Here is a 19,341-nt window from a genome sequence, read left to right as displayed (position 1 = left end):
TGACCAAGGTTTGGTGTTTCAGGAAAACAAGACATTCCTGTTGTGTTGGTATGCTAGTCAACATGTTAAGCTGGGGAGCTTGTCTGATGATACCACCTATCTTGGCTGGGGGTACAATGTTAACAGAGATGGAAAACATGGACTGAAGCCCTGCGTGAGCACTTACCTGCTTTGTGGTCCAGGGCCACAATCTGTAGCCCTAGTAAGATCTACTATCTCAGATGTGTGCTCCTTCCTTAAACATAAGAGAAGCAAATTGAGAGGGTTCACCTGAATCATTCTGACTCCATCTCCACAAACGGCAGGACAACAAAACTGCCCATGAACAATCCACACAGAATTATGTGAAGTGAATGGTGAAAAGACAGCTACCGACACGCCTCTGGGCTTAGCAGAAAGCTGCAAGCGACACAACTATAAAATAGCTCAGCCTCGGTGGCTCTGAAAACAGACTGGGAAACCTGGCCTCCTCCAGTAGGAAATGTGCTAGGATATCCATTAGCTGTCTTAAATAAACTGTTGAGTCTGATCTCACCATGGACCTGAAAGAACAGAAGCTGTAAAAACATCAGCCTCACAGAAAAAAGATGCAAAATACAAATGAGCAATATTTTTGATGTGCGCATGATACTTTTTTTCCTGTGAAGTCCGACAAAGCCTCATTAGACACCCTTTGAAACAAGGAAAAACGCACACTTGGTAAGCAGTAAGAATAACTCATGCTGGGAAAGTAAACTAAATATTTAGAAACTCAAAACACAGACAGACCTTCTACATTTCATCAGATTCACACAAGGGGTGACAATAGGTACCGCTCAAGCTGCTTGGCTTGAGGGTTATATTTAAAAATTCTCCAACGTCCACAAAAATCTCTAAAATGCATGTACACCATCCTTACCATTTCGAACAGTTTATTCAAACCCCTTCCAACCATATAATGAAAAGTTATGGGATTTCAATCAAAGACAAACTGGGAGTCAGAGAGTGTGGTGGTTAAGAGGGCTGGCTCTGGAGACAAGCAGTCCAGGGTTTGAACCCCAACTCTGCCACTTCTTGCGCAAGGATCTTAGGCAAGTTATTGCTTTGAGGGTGCTCATCAGGGATCAAATAGGAGAACAACACATCTCAGTACGGTGAGGATATAAAGAGTAAGTGAAGCTCTTTGCATATAGTAAGTATTCAGTAATGTGAGCTGCTATAACTTTTCCCAATTATTTTGTAAGTACCATTCAAGTATTTTCAAGAGCTCACTGCAATTCATGGCCACTAGAGAAAGTCTTTGATTGTTATTCGAAACATTGAATGTTCCACATGAACACTATCTTACTACACTGAAAAACCTCATGGAGTTTTCAGGTAGTTGAACTCAGAATAGGATATGAACTAGATTCATTAAAAAAAAAAAAAAAAAAAAAAAGGTAAAAGGACTTCCCTGGCAATCCAGTGGTTAAGACTCTGCACTTCCACGGCAGGGTGCACGTGTTTAGTGCTTGGTCAGGAAACTAAGATCCTGCATGCCATGCAGCATGGCAAAAAAAAATTTTTTTTTAAAAAAAAAGATAAACTATTTACTATGATTTGATCATAGTTAATCAAACATTTTGGAGTTTCAGCTTTAGTATCAGTCCTTCCAATGAATATTCAATGTTGATTACCTTTAGGATTGACTGGTTAGGGAAATCAATCCTTGAATACTCATTGCGAGGAGCGAGGATCAATGCTGAAGCTCCAAAACATTTGATTAACTATCATCAAATCTTAGTAATTAGTTTACCTATCTTTTTTTTATTTTTATTTTTATTTTTGCCATGTTGCAAAGCATTGGAATTCCCACTCATTGGAAAAGACCCTGATGCTGGGAAAGATTGAGGGCAAGAGGAGAAGAGGACGACAGAGGACAGAGGACGAGATGGTTAGATGGCGTCATCGACTCAATGGACACGCATTTGAGCCAGCTTTGGGAGACAGTGAAGGACAGGGAAGTCTGGCATGCTGCAGTCAATGGGACTGCAAAGAGTTGGACATGATTTAGGGACTGAACAGCAACAATCAAAAGTTTGCCATGAAACAAAAGCTCAAACAAAATTCTTCAGTGAAGTACAACTATGTCAGTACTACTAAAGCACTCTAAAAAACAAAGACTGGAAACATCAAGATGAAAGATCCCTGCAAAGATACATAACAACTTTGCCTCTTGCAGTGTGGTACTACTACTGACACACATACAAAAAGACTTTTATTTTGAAGATCAGCCTTGGTTTTCACCTATCATTCAGAGAATTCACAATCCTTTCGGAAGAAATTAAATAGGGACAAGACAGCAAGGATTTAACACACACTAAGGAAGGCTCTCCACTAGTCATTTTAACATCATGAATCAGAATCACATGAAGAGAATATCAGAATGTTAACGACAGTAAAATCCAGTGAACCCCTTCCAATTTATGTGATCATTTTATGCTAGGGCTTCTTAACATGGGTTCTAGGAACACAACCAATGGGCTTCAGAAACATCTATTATCCCACTGAGAAATCTTAACAAATTCTGCGTGAAAGGAGAAGTGCGCGTGTATTTTGGGGGGAGAAGGTCTTGTCATTCATCAGAATTTCAAAGGGATCCTGAACCATAAGGGTTATTCTCTCACTAGGGGTTTGCAGAAAAGGCAGCACAAATTCCTAGCTGCTCAAGTTCAGAACATTTCAAGGTAGCCTAATTATATTCAAAACAGGAAGGAAGTGACTCAAGTCTCTGTAGATTAGGCATATGAGACAACAACTAAAAAGATACAATGGAAGAGAAAAATGTTCTCAAACGCACAAAACGCCACAGAAGTGCAAGACAGTATTTCGTACAGAATTCAGCATGACAACAGAGATGCAATTTTCCTGTGCCCCGTATACCATCCACTGAGAAGCAAAGAATATGCGCTTCAAGAGGAAGTTTGAATCTAGATTCATGTGAATCAAACATCACAGAAAGTTCAACCAAAAACAGGCAAGAAAAGAAGGAAGTGGAGCAAATAACATTTTTAGAGAATCCGATGGAGTTTGTATGACAAGCTAACTTAGTTTCTAAAACACCTCTTTTGAAACTCCTCCACCCGTTCTCCCTATCTTCAAAAGAAACTGGTAACCCCACTTACATTATAGAGACCATGAAATAACCACATAAGGTTTGAGTTATCATAGTCCTTTTAAAATCGGTCTGCACCTCCATATGACAAGATGAAGTTTAAAACAGAGTGGTGCTCAATGACTTCATTGTTTATTGGACACTATTGTGCCAAAGAAGCCATCTTACCTTTTGAATTACTTCAAATTCAAAAGAGATAAATCCAAGCACTGAAAACAGCACAGAGGCCTGTCAACTGGGCTCCAACCGCTAAGATAGATCTGAACTCTAAATCTATGGGACCGGAGGGATGGTTTTCGCCCTTCAGTGTTCCCGTATGCCTAAACTGCCTGAATACCCAAATGGTTATAGTTGCCAATGATTTGGTGTGTTTGTTTTGTAAGTAGTAATTAATGTATACTTTAGAAATTCAACTACAGCTTTAAGGGGCTGTGAAGGTTCTGTACACAACACAAAAAAACAGGAAAAATAAAAACAACAACCCCAAAAACCACCTTCGATGAGACGATCCTAAGCATATTCATTGACACTGTTCTACCCCTGAACACCGTACTCTCAATCATCCTTACTCGAAAAATGAGGAAATCAAGACTCGGCCAAATGAAGTCACCAGCCCAAGGTCACCCAGAGGCAAAATCTAGTTTGAACTCGGCTAGTTCAGATCTCAGAACCTGAGACAAGCATTGCTTCCTCAAGTGATGGTCGGCGTTTGCAAGACCCCGTCATCCGGGAGACTGTCCGCGGCAGAGTGGCAGGCGGGATGTTAAGAGAAGCGGGGCAAAACTCATCCTTGCAGGTCCCCTGGCGAGTCTCAGTGGAAAGAAGCGGCGAGCGTCGCCCACTCCGGACAGGGCCTCCCCCCACCCCGGGGCGGGGGTCTGGGGGGCTGTGGGGAGGGGGGATGACACCTGCAGCCTCTGGGGGCCGCAGCCGGGAGGACGCTCTCAGTTGATTTCTCTAATTGGCCTCCTAGTGGATTGCCCAAGCCCCTTCCTGTTGGGAAAGAGGCCACGACCCCGCCGCCTCTCCGCCCGGCCTGGGACAGAGGGGACGAGAAAGAAGAGAGGGACGGGAGTGACGGGAGGGCGGCGGCCCCCTGCCCGCCCGGCTCTGACAGGCCCGGGACGGGTCCCGCCCCACGGCCGCCCAGGCGCCTCCTCGTCGCGACCCGGGGCATGGGGTGCAGAGCTCCACCGCCTGGACCCTCCCGGCCCGAGGGGGCGGCCCCGGGGCAGGGGTCCTGGCCAGGAGAGCTGAGGGGAGCGGGCCCGGCCGGTGCGACTCACCCGGCCCGCTGCAATCAGCGCACACCTCGCTGCTCCGGAGCCGCTTCGACATGGCTCCCGCCTCCCACCTGCCGGGAACCTGGGGCCCCGGGACAGTGAAGGCGGCGGCGGCTGCTGCGCTTCCGCTCTAACGGGTCTCCGCGGCGGCGCTGGCGGCGGCCGCCTCTCCCCTCAGCGCCTCACAGCCGCGGCGCAGCACGCACGCGCGGGGTGGTGCCCTTCAGCGACGGGCAGGTCATGTGACCGGAAAGGGCACGCTTCCTTGTCGCCATTTTGAGTGAGGGCAGGTGTCTCCTCTCCTGTTTCCAAACCTCCTTGATTTGGGGTTCTCCCTCTCTGGAAGAGATTCACTTCCTCCCAGTGCTGATTAGTACCAGGGGAAGCAGCAAAATGTAGTGACCAAAGGTATGCAGCCACAGGCTTCTTGAGGCAATCATTCGTCAAGTCATTTAGCATAACTTTGGTCAAGTTCACTTATTTATTCATTCCTTTATTCAACAAATATTTATTGACCAGGGCTTCCTTGGTAGCTCAGCTGGTAAAGAATTCGCCTGCAATGCAGGAGACCCCGTTTCAGTTCCTAGGTCGGGAAGATCCCCTGGAGAAGGGATAGGCTACCCACTCCAATATTCTTGGGCTTCCTTGGTGGGTCAGGAGGTGAAGAATCCGCCAGCAATGCTGAAGACCTGGGTTTGATCCCTGGGGTTGGGAAGATTCCCCTAGAGGAGGGCATGGCAACCCACTCCAGTATTGTTGCCGGGAGAATCTCCATGGACAGAGGAGACTGGCGGGCTACAGTCCTTGGAGTCGCAGAGTCAGATGGAAATTATCAGGAATGCACATTTATTGACCATGTACTATGTTCCACACACTGTTCTGGGCACTGGAGAAGGAGCAGTGAGCCAAGAAGACGAAATTTTCTCTATTTATGGAGTTACATTCAACTGTAGTAGATCTACAATAAAATAAGTAGGAATATATTAGATGTTTCCCCATGCTGCAGTTTTAATCTTATCTGGAAAGTGGAGGTAGTCTGTCTACCTCAAGCCCATGATTCACGTTTGTATAGCTTGTTACCTGAAAATGATTTTTACATTTTTAAAGGGGTGTGAAGAGGAAAAAAAGAGGGAGAGGACAAAGAATATTCAGCAAGACTCTTACATGACATGCAAAAGCAAAATATTTACTTAAGGACAAATGGAATAACTTGCAGAAGCATATAGTGTGCCTGCCCCATAGTAAGCCCTCAATAATAGTTGCTCCTATTATTGGAATTAGATACTGCTATTATTTCCTAATCACAACTTTTTTTTTTTTGTTCTTTGAGAGTGAGAATGCTGCTGCTGCTGCTGCTGCTAAGGCGTTTCAGTCATGTCTGACTCTGTGTGACCCCACAGACAGCAGCCCACCAGGCTCCTCCATCCCTGGGATTCTCCAGGCAGGAACACTGGAGTGGGTTGCCATTTCCTTCTCCAATGCAAGAAAGTGAAAAGTGAAAGTGAAGTTGCTCAGTCCTGTCTGACTCTTTGCAACCCCATGGACTGCAGCCTACCAGGCTCCTCCGTCCATGGGATTTTTCCAGGCAAGGGTACTGGAGTGGGGTGCCATTGCCTTAGATAACCTAATTTACAGGACTACATAAACACAATGAGATGAATTTAATCAGTCTGAAAGCAAGCAGAGATGTGGTCCTAATGCTAATGAACACTGTATGTATTACATATGTGTAAGCACAACTATGATTGCCATTTGGCAAATATTCCGTGGCTATTGTGGGCCAGAAACTGTCTTGACCTCCAGGTACTCTGGTGAGCAGCCATTGTGGAGTTTTTTCACTAATAAATTAAGAGAAATGTTCAATAAATATGGAAAGATGTCGAGGCAGAGGATTAAATTGCCCAGGTCTTCTGAAAGGAAAAGAAGTCCTGGAAGGGGTCTCAGGAGCACCGGTCTTTGGTTCATCTCTCCATTTTTATAAATGTGTGGTGTGGGCATAACCACATAAATCCCACACATTCCACAATTAGAGCCTCTGGGTTCCATCCTGATGCTTCTGCATCCTGTTTTGGTTCACAGACTCACAAATCTTTTGGCCTCAACATGTGTGGAGAAAAGATTAGGCCAGGATTCTTGAACAGCTGTTGTTGCAGGCGTCTGAAAAGCTGGTGTCCACAAGCAGAGAAGGCAGAGAATATGCTTTCAGGATTCATCAAATAACTTTGCCTGGCTATGTGATCAAGTTGTGGACAGCTGTGCAGAAAGCTCAGGCTGGCGAGCAGCCGTGAGTTGACTTGGTTCTTCATTGAATCAAGGAACTATACTGTCTTAGGTTGAAACCCAAAGAATGAACTTAAGTTTGGCTGACTGTGGTCAAGTGTAAGTATTATCTATTAGTCCTTTCGGCCATAACCCCAAATTCAAAAATAAAGGATACTCGTATGTGGAATAAACCAGCAACTTAGGTAACTTTGAATCATAACCCAGTCTGGAGTTGAGGCAGAAGAGTGCTTCTCAAAGTGGGGGGGTAGGAGTATGAATTTTTCTCCTCCAGGGGACATTTGGAGACATTTTGGTGGGAGTGTTACTGACATCTAGTGGGTAGAAACAGCGGGGATTCTGCCCGACATCCCCACGTGAAGTATTATGTGGTTCCTATCTTCCTTTCCAATTTGGATTCCTTTTATTTCTTTCTTCTGATTGTTGTGCCTAGGACTTCCAAAACTCTGTTGAATAAAAGTGATGCAAGTGGGCATCCTTGCCTCTGACCTTAGAGGAAATGCTCTCAGCTTTTCACCCTTCAGTATGAGGTTAGCTGTGGGTTTGTCTTATGCAGTCTTTATTATATTGCAGTACGTTCCCTCAGTATGTAGCATTCTACAATGGTATTCTATTCAGTCATAAAAAAAGAATGAAAATTCGCCATTTGCAGCAACAAGGATGGACTTTGAGGCGTTATACTAAGTGAAATAAGATAGGGGAAGACAAATACAGTATGATATCGCTTACATGTGGAATCTAAAAATGACATCAAAGTTGTAGACATAACAAAAATGAAGCAGATTCACAGAGAACAAACTAGTCCTTACCAGTGGAGAGAGGGGTAATATGAGTGTTGGGGAGTGGGAGGCACAAACCACTGGGTGTAACATAGACTCAAGGATGTATTGTACAATACCAGGAATATAACCAATATTTGGTAAAAACTGTAAATGGAAAGCAACTTTTTAAAACTGTATAAAAACTAAAAATAAATCCAAAGTAAAAAATAAAAGAATTAGAGTTACCAGAACAGCAAAAACAAATAAATTTCTGTGGTTCAAAATGTGCTGAAGTTGAGAAGCTCTGAGCTAGAACCATCCTCTCATGCGGCAGCTATTTAACGCCACTTCTCCAAGAGTTTATGATGCCTACTTGAAAATTGGTTGGTGTTGCCCACTTCCAAAATGGCTCCTGACCAATCGTGGCAGCATCTGCCCAGGTCCAAAAAGGCTGCAAGAGAGCCAGGAACTAGAATGGTTTGGTCCAGGAGCCTGTTGTCACCCCGCCCCCCGACCGCAGAGCCGATGGAAGAGGCCCAGTTGTGGACCGAACCATATGAGGGACCTGGGGCAGGAGTAAAGGGGATGATAAAGGCTGGATCGAGTTTTTCAGGTCGAGAGCCTAGGCTAAGCAAGAGAGTTTTATTTCTGTTTTCGGTATGATGCTCTGATTCCCGGTATGGGATTGGAGGTGGGTGAGGTTGGGCGGACCCCGGCCCGTGTGGCTAGCCTCGCCTCCCCCCCGCGCCGCGGCGCGCGGTGGTCCGCTCCCCGCACTTCCCTGTTTGGGGCAGTTCGGCCCGCAGAAGTCGGTTCGCGAGCTGTCAGCGCGGGCGGGAGCGCCGCGGGGCGCGGGGTGGGCGCGGCCGACCCCGGTCCCCGACCCGGCCCGCGACCCCCGACCTCCCGCGCGTGCCCTGCACCCGTCCCGCTAGGCCGGCGGGTCGCGTACCGCGCCCCCTCGCTCACTCGCCTGCTTCTCTTCGCTCGCCGGCCGCCCGGCGGGCGGGCGCCGGAGACCCCCACCGGGGGCTGAGGCTTGGCAAGCGGGCGGTGAGGGCCCGGCTGCGGCCTCCCTCGCCATGTCCTCGCCCCGCGACGCTAGCGGCGACTTCCCCTTGCACCTCCTGGTCTGGAACAACGACTACCGGCAGCTGGAGAAGGAGCTGCGGGACCAGGTGAGGGGGCGAGGCGAGGGTCTTACCCCGGCGAGAGGAGCCGGGGAGTCGGGGATCGTAACGCCTCCCTGAGCCCATCTCCAGCCCTCTGGGGAAAGGGACGGGGCACTGCCGTCCCCTTCCGCTCAGCAATCGAGGGACAATAATAACAGCAGGATGTGTACTGAGTATTTAATGTGTGCCAGGCCGTGTGTCGAAGGTTTTATATACATTCTCCCTCTTAATCTTTCCAGCAGCCCTAGGAGGTAGGTACTATCCTTTCGTTTTACAGAGAAGGAAACTGAGGCGCTCAGAGATTATGTCTCTTACACAAGGTCGCTTACCTAATAAACACCAAATCGAGATTGTAACTCTGGCCAACTGGCTCCAGCGTGCACCGTCTTAACCAATTATTCTTGCCTTTCTCCAAAATGTGTGAGCAACACACACCTCTCACCCCACCCATTCTTTTTGTCAGGAAAGGCTTGGTTGGGTTTGGAGCCCAGGTTCTGACTTGCCCTGTGACCTTGGGCAAGGCATTTTCCCTCTCTTGGCCCACGTTCTCTTCTTTGTGGAATGAGGGTGTTGATACCCATGTGGGCAAATTCTGTACTTGACTGTTACCAATAGGTCTGGGGTGATGCCCAGGAAAAGCTCCCCAGGGAGGCTGATATACACCAAAGTTTGAGAATCTCTGGTGCACAGCATCCTTAAAATCACTTCCTGTTCTAAAGTGCTTTGATTCCTTTTTTATTTATTCCCAGCTTTATAAGCAGTGGTTCTCAGTTGGAAGTGATTTCCTCCCTCATCTCACACATCTGGTAATTAATAGAGACATTTTTGTTTGTTACACGCCGGGAGTGGGTGTTACTGGAATCTAATGGGTAGAGGCCACAGAGGCTGCTCCACGTGTGTAAGACATCTCCCTCCCCAGTTAAGATTTGTCTTTCCCAAAATGTCAGTAACATCTTGCTTGAGAAACCCTGTCTTCAGAGCAGCACAGTGATTCTGGGAGGTATTGGTACCCTCAAGTTACAAACCGACAGACTTAGCACTTAGGATGTGTATGTGTGTGTTAGTCGCTCATTCGTGTCCGGTTCTTTGCGACCTCATGGACTGTAGCCCGCCAGACTCCTGTCCATGGAATTCTCCAGGCAAGAACACTGGAGTGGGTGGCCATTCCTTTCTCCAGGGGATCTTCCCGACCCAGGGATTGAACCTGAATCTCCTGCATTGCAAGCAGATTCTTTAAGTCTGAGCCACCAGGGAAGCACCAAGCAGTTAGGATAGAGACTTGTAATTATCTTGTGTAATTGTTCTGGTTGACTTCATTTTATCTAGTGTATTAAAGTTCTGGTTTTTGAATGGCTCAAATTTGATGCTCTAATTGTCAAGAAATTCTAGAGGAAAGAGGGCATTGGTTTTCTTCTGATTTGCAAAAATTGAGCAAGGTCAGCATCCCCGCCCGCCCCCCCCCACGCCAACCCTCCCCACCCCCTCCTTGATGAACAGTTACTGCTAAGTGTGTTTTTTGTTTTTGGCTGTGTTGGATCTTCACTGCTGCCCGGGCTTTTTTCTGGTTGTGGTGAGTGGGGCCTACTCATTGCGGTGGCTCCTCTTGTTGCAGACCACTGGCTCTAGGCAAGTGGGCTTCAGCAGTTGCGGCTCAGGTGGGCTCAGCATTTGCAGCTCCTAGGCTGTAGAGACAGGCTAAGTAGTTGTGGAGTCCAGGCTTAGTTGCTTCGCGGCATGTGGGACATTCCCTGATTAGGGATCTGACGCGTGTCTCCTGCACTGGCAAGCGGATCCTTCACCCCTGAGCCGCCAGGGAAGCCCTAAGTGTGTTCTTGTACCCTGCCATCTTTCTCTTAAGCCTGTTGAGCACCCACTGGAAGTCAAAAGTTGCCCTTTTTTCAACAGTTAGGCATCACAGCATACCTGATGATTCAATTCCCTTTCTCTTACTAGACATAGCTCAGAGGGAACCCGCCATCGTTTTGTTCTCGGCTTTAAGTCTCACCTTAGACACTTTAAAAATGACCAGACAGTCTTTGTTTTTAGGCCTGCTGTGTTTTGCCTCTGTACTTCCTCAGTATCGGAGCCTCACAGCTTCTTGTGAAATATTGAGATAAAGTACAAGGAAAGTCACAAAACTAAAATCCTATCTGATAGAGTGGTTCCACATCGTCACTGAACCACACACATGTTCAATACCAATTTCAGAAAACAGCAGGCTTTCTGTTCATGGGAGGTGAGGAAGAGAGTTAAAACGAAGCACCGTCTTTCTTTATAGAAAAGCTCAGTCCATAAGAACAGAGTCTTGGTTTGTAATCTAAAATGTGGCATGATTGAATTATTTCTTTTTCCTGCAACTTGTGATAGAAATGTTCATTGAAAGTTCTCTGTGCCTCTTACCTTGAAAAACATTAAGGACACAGGTGATTAGCGAATTCTAATTTTGCAGCAAAGTAGTCCTGGGATACATTGATCCTTAGTGCCTTAGTGTCAAGGAGGTCAAGAAAGAATAGGCATCTTTGCTAATTATTTGGTTTTGACTTTGTTATCTGTTATAACTGCAGATCATGTCACAAGATTCTGTTTTCTCTGGGGGAGAGATAGTTGAAGTGTATTCAGAAAAAACATCTTGACTGTGGAAGTTGGACTGTCATGACCTCGCAGTCCAATTGCAATCCTGAAACTCTGGCCGCTGAAGGGGTGGAGATGGGGCTGGCTTCACGGGTGTGCAGGCTCGACAGTTGCACAGGGCCCTATCCTCAGAAGTGGCTTATGCTTGGTTCAATGCTCTGTTGTCATCATCTGTCATCATCTTACTATTTTCTTTTGAAGAAGGGGCCTTGCATGTTGATTTTTATCTGGGTCCTGTGAATTATGCAGCTGCTTCAGGATCAAAAAGTTGATCATTGATACCATTAGAATGCAAGGCAGGGAATATTTTGTTGCTTTCATATTTACTGAGATCTTCTGTTAATTATGAAATAGCTATCTACTCCTCTGCCTTGGAGGCAGTTAGGTTAATGGCCAGTACTAATACTGGTTAAATTGTAAGCTTGGGTGCTTAATTTACCCTTAACAAATCAGTTCATGAGCTGTCAAAATGCGGAGCGTTAACACTAAACACTTACTATTTTGCCAGGCACTGTGCTGAAATGTTTTTGTTGTTTCTGGTTTGTTTTAACTTTTTCTTTTATATTGGAGTATAGCTGATTAACAATGTTGGTGATAGTTTCAGGTGGACAGTAAAGGGACTCAGCCATACATATACATGTGTCCATTCCCCCCCAGACTTGTCTCCCATCCCAGCTGTCGCTTAACATTGAGCAGAGTTCCCTGTGTTATACTGTAGGTAAAAAATGCATATACTTACATACATACATACATACATACATACATATATATATATATATATATTTTTTTTTTTTGGCCACTCTGCACTGCATGTGGAATCTTAGTTCCCCCACCAGGGATCAAACCTGCCTGCACACCCTGCATTGGAGGCATGGAGTCTTAACCACTGGGCTGCCAGGGAAGTCCCTTAAAATGTTTTATGTGCAGTTTTAGATTTAATTCTCACATCAGTTCCCAGGGGTTAGCGCTTGTGTGATTCCCACTTTACAGATGAGGAAACAGTGGAGAGGTTCAGTCACCTGCTTACCAAGTCATCAAACCAAGATGTCAACCCTGAGGAAGTCACTCTCACAGAATAAGAATCCTGTATTCTTAACCCTCCCACTTTCCTTCTTTCGGTAAAAGTGCCTCCATTTCAGGATTCTGGCGAAAGAGGAAGGGAACAGATCAGAAGGTACGGGCCCAGGGTTACCTGGAAGCAGTACATTTACCATAGCTGCTGCTGTTAATGTCATCATCATCATCCTGGGAATGTAGCTCCTTTTATGTATGTTCCAGTTTTTCTACAGGGAACCCGTATTGGCTGCATAATTAAAAACAAAAAATTCCCCTCACCCCAGCAGTAGAGCCAGCTGTTTCACTTAAGGCTTTGTCTGCCAGTACTTTTCTGCAGTCGGTTCTTCATTCTTTCCATCCCATGAGTGAGACATGAAGCGGGCTCACTGGTAGCTGTAAGAATTTTTATTTTGTTCTAGGAACAGCAGCACAGAAAGAATCAAGTTTATCCAGATGAAGAAGAATAAGCACATGTTTCTGAATGTGTGTGAGTCAGCCCCAGTCCCACCGTGTCTTGTTCATTTAGCCAAAGTTCACTGCTTGTATAACTTCGCCAGAGATGAGATTGTTCCAAGTTTTCAACGTTTACTCAACCGAGGCACTTTATTAAGTGCCTCTTAACCCATCAGCTCCACTGTCTTTAATATTCAGTGGGGCCTTGAAGTTGGTCGGTGCAGATGAAATGATTTGTGTTCTGGTTATGTCATTTGTCACTTAGCCAGAGAGGTCTGTTAAACATCTTTCAGCCTTCCTGCCGATGCTGGGAGAATGAATGAAAATTTAAGGGGACAGATGCAAAGGACAGTCTGTGCACCTTAGCAGAGGAGGGAAAGCCCTGTGGGATCAAGTGGGGTAGAGGGTGGCAGATGAGGCCTGACTCCAGGGCCAGCCCTCGGTTAGGAAGCCAGCAGTGAAAACACAAAATCTGGGCAAAAGAGGACGTTCTAGGCAGCGGCAGTGCTCAGAGCCTGACTGGAAACCACCTGGGGTTCTCATCGCAGCCCGGGGCAAGGCTGGGTGAGGCCACAGGCACTCATTCCAGCCAGTGCCTGTTGGCTGGAGGCCCGCCCTGAGCCAGAGCCTTGGATCCAAGGGAAAGAGCCTGGAGCCTGCTCTCAAGTGCTCCTCCTCAGCCCTCGGGCTCAGTTGAATCTTCGAAACCAGGCACGCATCTATACCTCCCCCGGACTTGGGGTGGGAGAACCAGCTCAGGCCCTGGCTGGCCACAGAGGACCAGGGCTGTCTGAGCGCGCACAGGAATGAGGGTGGTAGACTCTCTCAAGCAAAGGGAGGGCCAGTTAGCAGCCTCTTACCCGAGGCCTTCCCCCCAGGAGGTGCCTGTGATAGTTTCCGAAGTTCTGACTGTGTGCCACTCATAGTGGGTCCCACAAGGCTAGTGAGGGACCCGGAAGTGGACCCTGCTGTCAGACACTGAAGCCCGCACTCAGCTGCACAACAGCAGGCTACCAAAGAGGGCTTGGATGAGAAGAGTTGGTGGGTTTAAAAATTAGCACATAAGGAGACATGGAGAAATCTCACGCCTTTTCTTCTTTGCGGGGGCACTATGATCGTTAAGAGGGTGGGCAGTTTTAATTTGGTGCAGCTTATCATTGGAGAAACTTAAAGGAAAAACTTAAATGATCGGCTATGACAGTGAATTCCAGTGAAATTCTGAGCTCTTGCTAACTCAACTCATGTCATTAGTTTAGGACCCTCAGCTCCCCTATTAGCTGTAAGGAGATTTCAATAAATCCCTTTTAGGGAGAAAGCGACAGCTTATGTGAAGCAATGTAGTGTAGGTGTATAATCCTAAGAGCTGACTCTTCTAAGAGCTTGCCATGAGGTTTACCCTTGTAAGACTTTTGTAAGATAGGTGGGTTTTGTTCTTTGTTCTTATTGTTCCCGTTTTACAAGCTCGCATACTGAAGCTCAAGAGGAGTTAGGCAACTAGTCAAAAGAGCATGTAGATCGTAGATTAGATTTATGTGTTACATAAAACACATACACAGGTTGATTTTTAAGCATCTTTATTGAGATTCAGTTCCCTTATGCAATTCACCCATTAACTGTGTTATTCACTGGTTTCAGTGTATTCCCTGAGTTGTGCAACTTGTCACCACAGCCACATTCCAGAACATTTTCATCACCCCCGAAAGAGACCCCACACCCACTAGCTGTCACTCCCTATTTCCCCCCAACCCTTTAGCCCCAGGCAACATTAAGCAGTTTGACACATCTATAGATTTGCTTCTTCTGGACATTTCTTATAAATGGAATCATACAATACGTGGCCTTTTGTGTGTGGCTTCTTTAACCTAACATGATGTTTTCAGTGTTCATCCATGTCGTAGGAGATGTTAATACTTCATCCCTTTTAATGGCTGAATAGTATTCCCATGTGTGTGTGTGTATACTATATTTTGTTTATTCCTTAGCCAGTTGATGGACATTTGGGCTATTATGAATAATGCTGCTCTGCTTATCTGTGTACAGGTTTTTGTATGACTGTATGTTTTTATTTTTCTTGGGTAAACACCTATAAGAGGACTTGCTGGGTCTTATAATTCTGTGTTTAATTTTTTGAGGAACTGCCAAATGTTTTTTCAGTTTGACTGCACCATTTTACATTCCCATCAGCAATGTATAATGGTTCTAGTTTTTCCACATCCTTGTCAACACTTGTTATTGTCCTTTTGATTGTAGCCATCCTAATGGATGTGAAGTATTATCTCATTGTGGCTTAGATTTGCATTTCCCTAAGCTTCCCGGGTAGCTCAGCTGGTAAAGAATCTGCCTGTAATGTAGGAGACCCCGGTTCCATTCCTGGGTCAGGAAAATCCCCTAGAGGAGGGATAGATTCAGTTCAGTTCAGTTCAGTCACTCAGTCGTGTCCGACTCTTTGCGACCCCATGAATCGCAGCATGCCAGGCCTCCCTGTCCATCACCAACTCCTGGAGTTCACTCAGATTCATATCCGTCGAGTTTACCCACTCCAGTATTCTTGGGCTTCCCTGGTGACTCAGATGGTAAAGAATCCGCCTGCAATGCGGAAGACTTGGGTTTGATTCCTAGGTCGGAAAGATCCCTTGTTGGAGGGGATGGCAACCTACTCCAGTATTCTTACCTGGAGAATCCCCATGGACAGAGCGCTTACAGATCATGTCGCAAAGAGTCTGACGTGACTGAGCAAGTAAGCGCGGCTCAGCACAACGATTAGTTATTTGAGCATCTTCCATGTGCTGTTGGCCATTGGCATATCTTCTTTGAAGAAGTGTCTTTAAATCCCTTGCCCATTTTAAGACTGGATCATGTGTCTTTTTATTCATGGCTAGAGTTCATATATTCCAGATGTGCACATGCTAAGTTGCCTCACTTGTGTCCGACTGTTTGTGACCTCATGGACTGTAGCCCACCAGGCTCCACTGTTCATGGGATTCTCTAGGCAAGAATACTGGAGTAGGTTGCCATGCCCTCCTTGAGGGGATCTTCCCGACCCAGGGATTAAACGCGTGTCTTTTGTGTCTCCTGACTGGCAGACGAGTTCTTTACCACTAGGGCCACCTGGGAAGCTCCCATATTCTAAATACTCAGTTCAGTTCAATCGCTCAGTCGTGTCCGACTCTTTGCGACCCCATGAATCCCCTTAATAAGAATATGACTTACAAACATTTTCTCCTTGTCTTTGGGTTGCCTTTTTAGTTTCTTTATACCGTTTGAAGTACAACAGTTTTCAGTTTAGATGGAGTATAATTTACCTATATTTTCTTTTGTCTCTTACGCTTTTGATGTTGTATCTTAGAAAACTTTGCTTAACACAAGGTCACACAAATGTAATTCTATGTTTTCCCCTAAGAGTTTTGTTGTTTTCTATCTTACATTCATGTTTATGATCAACTTTGAGCTAATTTTTGCCTTTAGTCTATACAATACTTCATTCTTGTTCTGCATGTTGATATCTAGCTGTTCAAGCATCATTTGTGGAAAAGATTATTCTTTCCCAATTGAGTTATTTTGGCACCCTTGTTGAAAATCAATTGACCATAAATGTATATAAGTTTATTTCTGGACTCTAAATTGTATTCCACTGATTTATATGTCTCCCCTTTTGCCAGTATCACAGTCTTGATTGCTGTAGCTTTGTGTAGTAAGTTTTGAAATTGGGAAGTGTGATTTCTCAAATTTTACTCTTTTTTTTTCCAAGATGATTTTGGCTATTCTAGGTCCCCTGAATTTCCTTAAGAATTTTAGTATCACCTGGTTCATTTCTGCAAGAAATAAGCTGGAATTTTGATGGAGATTGCATTGACTCTATAGCTCAGTTTAGGGAGTTTTGACATGTTAGAATATTAAGTCTTCTGAACCAAGAACATGGGATGTTTTCCCATTTATTTAGATCTTTATTTCTTTCAACAATGCTTTATAGTTTTCAGAGTATAAGGTTTATACTTCTTTTGTTACTTATTTATAAATGTTTTATTCTTTTCAATGTCATTATAAATGGAGTTTTTAAATTTCACTTTTGAGTTGTTACAAATGTATCAATATACAATTGATTTTTGTACATTGCTGTTGTAGCCTACAACTTGCTGAACTCATTAGTTCTAATATTTTAAAGTGGATTTCCTAGAATTTCCTATATGTGAGATCATGTTGTCTATGAGTAGAAATAGTTTTACATTTTCTTTAGATGCCTTTTCTTTCTTTTTCTTGCCTTAGAGCCTTGGTTAGAACCTCTAGTACAATGTTTAATAGATATGGTGAAGAGAACATCCCTGTCTTATTTCTTATCTTGGGGGAAAGCATCCATTCTTTCACTGTTAAGTATGATGTTAGCTGTGAGTTTTTCATAGATGGATGATGTTTGGGGAAATGCCCTTCATTCCTGGTTTGTTGAATGTTTGGGGTTTTTTTAATCATGAAGAGGTGTAGGATTTTGTGAAATGCTTTTTCTGCCTCATCTCAGTCCATTTGGGCTGCAGTAACAGACGATCGTGAATTGGGCAGTTTATGAGCAATAGGAATTTATGTAGTCTTGGCGCCTGGCAGTTCCCAATCATGGGGCCGTGTGTTTGGGTAGTGTCTGGTGAGGGCTTTCCTCCTGGTCCACAGCACGTGTCTCCTCACAGTGCCCTAACTTGGTGGGAGAGGCTTCACAAGCTCTGGAGCCTGTTTTCTAAAGACGCTTATTCCATTCATGAGGGCTCCACTCTCATGATCTAAGTACTTCCCAAAGGCCCCACTTCCTAATGCCATCATCTTTGGAGGTTAGGATGTCAACATATGAATTTTTGGTGGACACTTCACATTCAGACCACAGCATGCATTTATTGAGATGGTCATATGTTTTTTATTTTTTTCTATCAATATGCTGTGTTACATTAATTGATTATTGGGTGTTAAGCCACCCTTGCATTTGTGGGATAAACTCACTTGGTCATGGTGTACAATAACCCTTTTCATATATTATTGAATTTATTTTGCTAAAATATTGTTGAGGATTTTTGTATCTATAGTCATAAGCGATGTTAGTCTGTGGTTGTCTTTCTTGTGTGATTTGTTTGTCATCAGCATAATACTGGGCTTATAAAATGAGTTGGGAGGTTTTCTTTCTTTTCTGTTTTTGGGTTTGTAAAGAATTGGAATTATATGTTGGAAGTTTGGTAGAATTCGCCAGTGAAGCCATTCTGGGTCTGAGGTTTTTTCCCCCTGGGAAATTTTAAAATTACTGAGTCAATCTTCTTACTTGTTATAAACTATTTCACATTTTCTGTTTTTTTCCCTAAGTGAGTTTTGCTAGCTTGTGGCTGCCTAGGAATATGTGCCTTTCATCTAAGTTCTCATTTGTTGGCATACAGTTGTTTACAGTATTCGTTTATAATACTTCTTATTTCTGTAGAGTTGATAGTAATATCCCCTATATCATTACTGATTTTGGTAACTTGAATCTTCTCTCTCTTTTTTCTTTTGGTCCATCTAGCCAAAAGTTTGTCAATTTTGTTGATATTTTCCAAGAGCCAGCTTTTGGTTTTGTTGATATTTCTCTGTTGATTTTCTATCTTTTTTCCCCCCTAGAAGGGCATGGCAACCCACTCCAGTATTCTTGCCTGGAGAATTCCATGGACAGAGGAGCCTGGCGGGCTGCAGTCTGTGGGGTAGCAAAGAGTCGGTCACGACTAATCATAGCACATTTTACATTTTACCAGTTTCCACTCTAATCGTTATTCACCCATTGTTTTAAATCACACTGTCATTATAATATATCATTTTTCCTCCCTTATCTCCTTTCAGATGAGAAGGAGGGGCAGAGGAGGCCCTGCACAGTTATAATTATCTATGCAAAGTGTGCAGCTATGGGACTCAGACATACAGTTGCCCCACCTCTGCCCTGTGGTCAAAAGTAGAAAAAAGTTAACTTAATATATTTGAATTTGATTGTATACATCATATCTAGTGGCCCAGAAACTTGAACCTTACTTCTTAGTCCTAGATATTGGCTTTGTTCTAGGGTGTGAATTAAAGTAAGTAGTTTCCCCTTTTGCCTGGTAAATATTGTTAAGCATCTCCTGTGTCTGGCAGCATGCTAACCCTACCACCTTTCATGTAGTAGATAAAACTTGTTGAGTAAGAAAGCATCATCTATATCAGACGTGAAAGATAAGAATGACTTTGCTAAGTCTTTCTTTCCTGCTAAACTTCAGCTAAGTTAATAGTTTTAAGTCACATTGCTTAAAAGAAAAAAAAGAATAATGACTTAATGCAAATTAGAGACTAAGGTGGCAGAAGCTAAGAAATATAAGATTCAGATCCTGCCTTTTGGAATTCTCTAGTGAGATAAACAGGCCATCCCGCTGGAAAAGTCAGGAAGTCCCAGGAGGTGGTGTGGGCCCTGTTCTAGGAGACGTGATGGCATTTCAGCACCTGAGAGAACCCTGAGGCCTGGAGTTGGTCCAGGAGGAGACATGTTCACTTAGCGAGATGTCTTCAGCCACTTCTGTTTTTCTTCGATACCAGTCTGTCTTCACTTC

At 44.6% G+C, this 19,341-nt stretch overlaps 2 protein-coding genes across 20 annotated transcripts in view; one reads left to right on the top strand and one right to left on the bottom strand.

The window, feature by feature from the left end:
* The window catches only part of GIT2 (GIT ArfGAP 2), a 41,398-nt gene extending 36,785 nt beyond the window's left edge, over window positions 1–4,613 (bottom strand). For all 19 annotated transcript variants that reach the window (XR_003585565.3, XM_004017430.5, XM_004017434.5 and 16 more), the window contains exon 1: window positions 4,420–4,613. Coding sequence is in view for 18 of the 19 variants with exons in the window: in XM_004017430.5 (XP_004017479.1) it covers window positions 4,420–4,471 (52 nt within the window). In the remaining variant the exon portion in view is untranslated. The remainder of the gene's footprint in view (window positions 1–4,419) is intronic.
* A 3,648-nt stretch (window positions 4,614–8,261) lies between these two features.
* ANKRD13A (ankyrin repeat domain 13A) overlaps window positions 8,262–19,341 on the top strand; it is a 34,494-nt gene continuing 23,414 nt past the window's right edge. The window contains exon 1 of the mRNA XM_004017428.5: window positions 8,262–8,635. Within this exon, the coding sequence (XP_004017477.1) occupies window positions 8,540–8,635 (96 nt within the window). The 5' untranslated portion in view covers window positions 8,262–8,539. The remainder of the gene's footprint in view (window positions 8,636–19,341) is intronic.

The sequence above is a fragment of the Ovis aries genome, chromosome 17 (assembly GCF_016772045.2).
Source record: "Ovis aries strain OAR_USU_Benz2616 breed Rambouillet chromosome 17, ARS-UI_Ramb_v3.0, whole genome shotgun sequence".
Lineage (NCBI taxonomy): Eukaryota > Metazoa > Chordata > Mammalia > Artiodactyla > Bovidae > Ovis > Ovis aries.
Note: the sequence above shows the minus strand (reverse complement) of the source record. Positions and strands in the feature narration are given on the sequence as shown.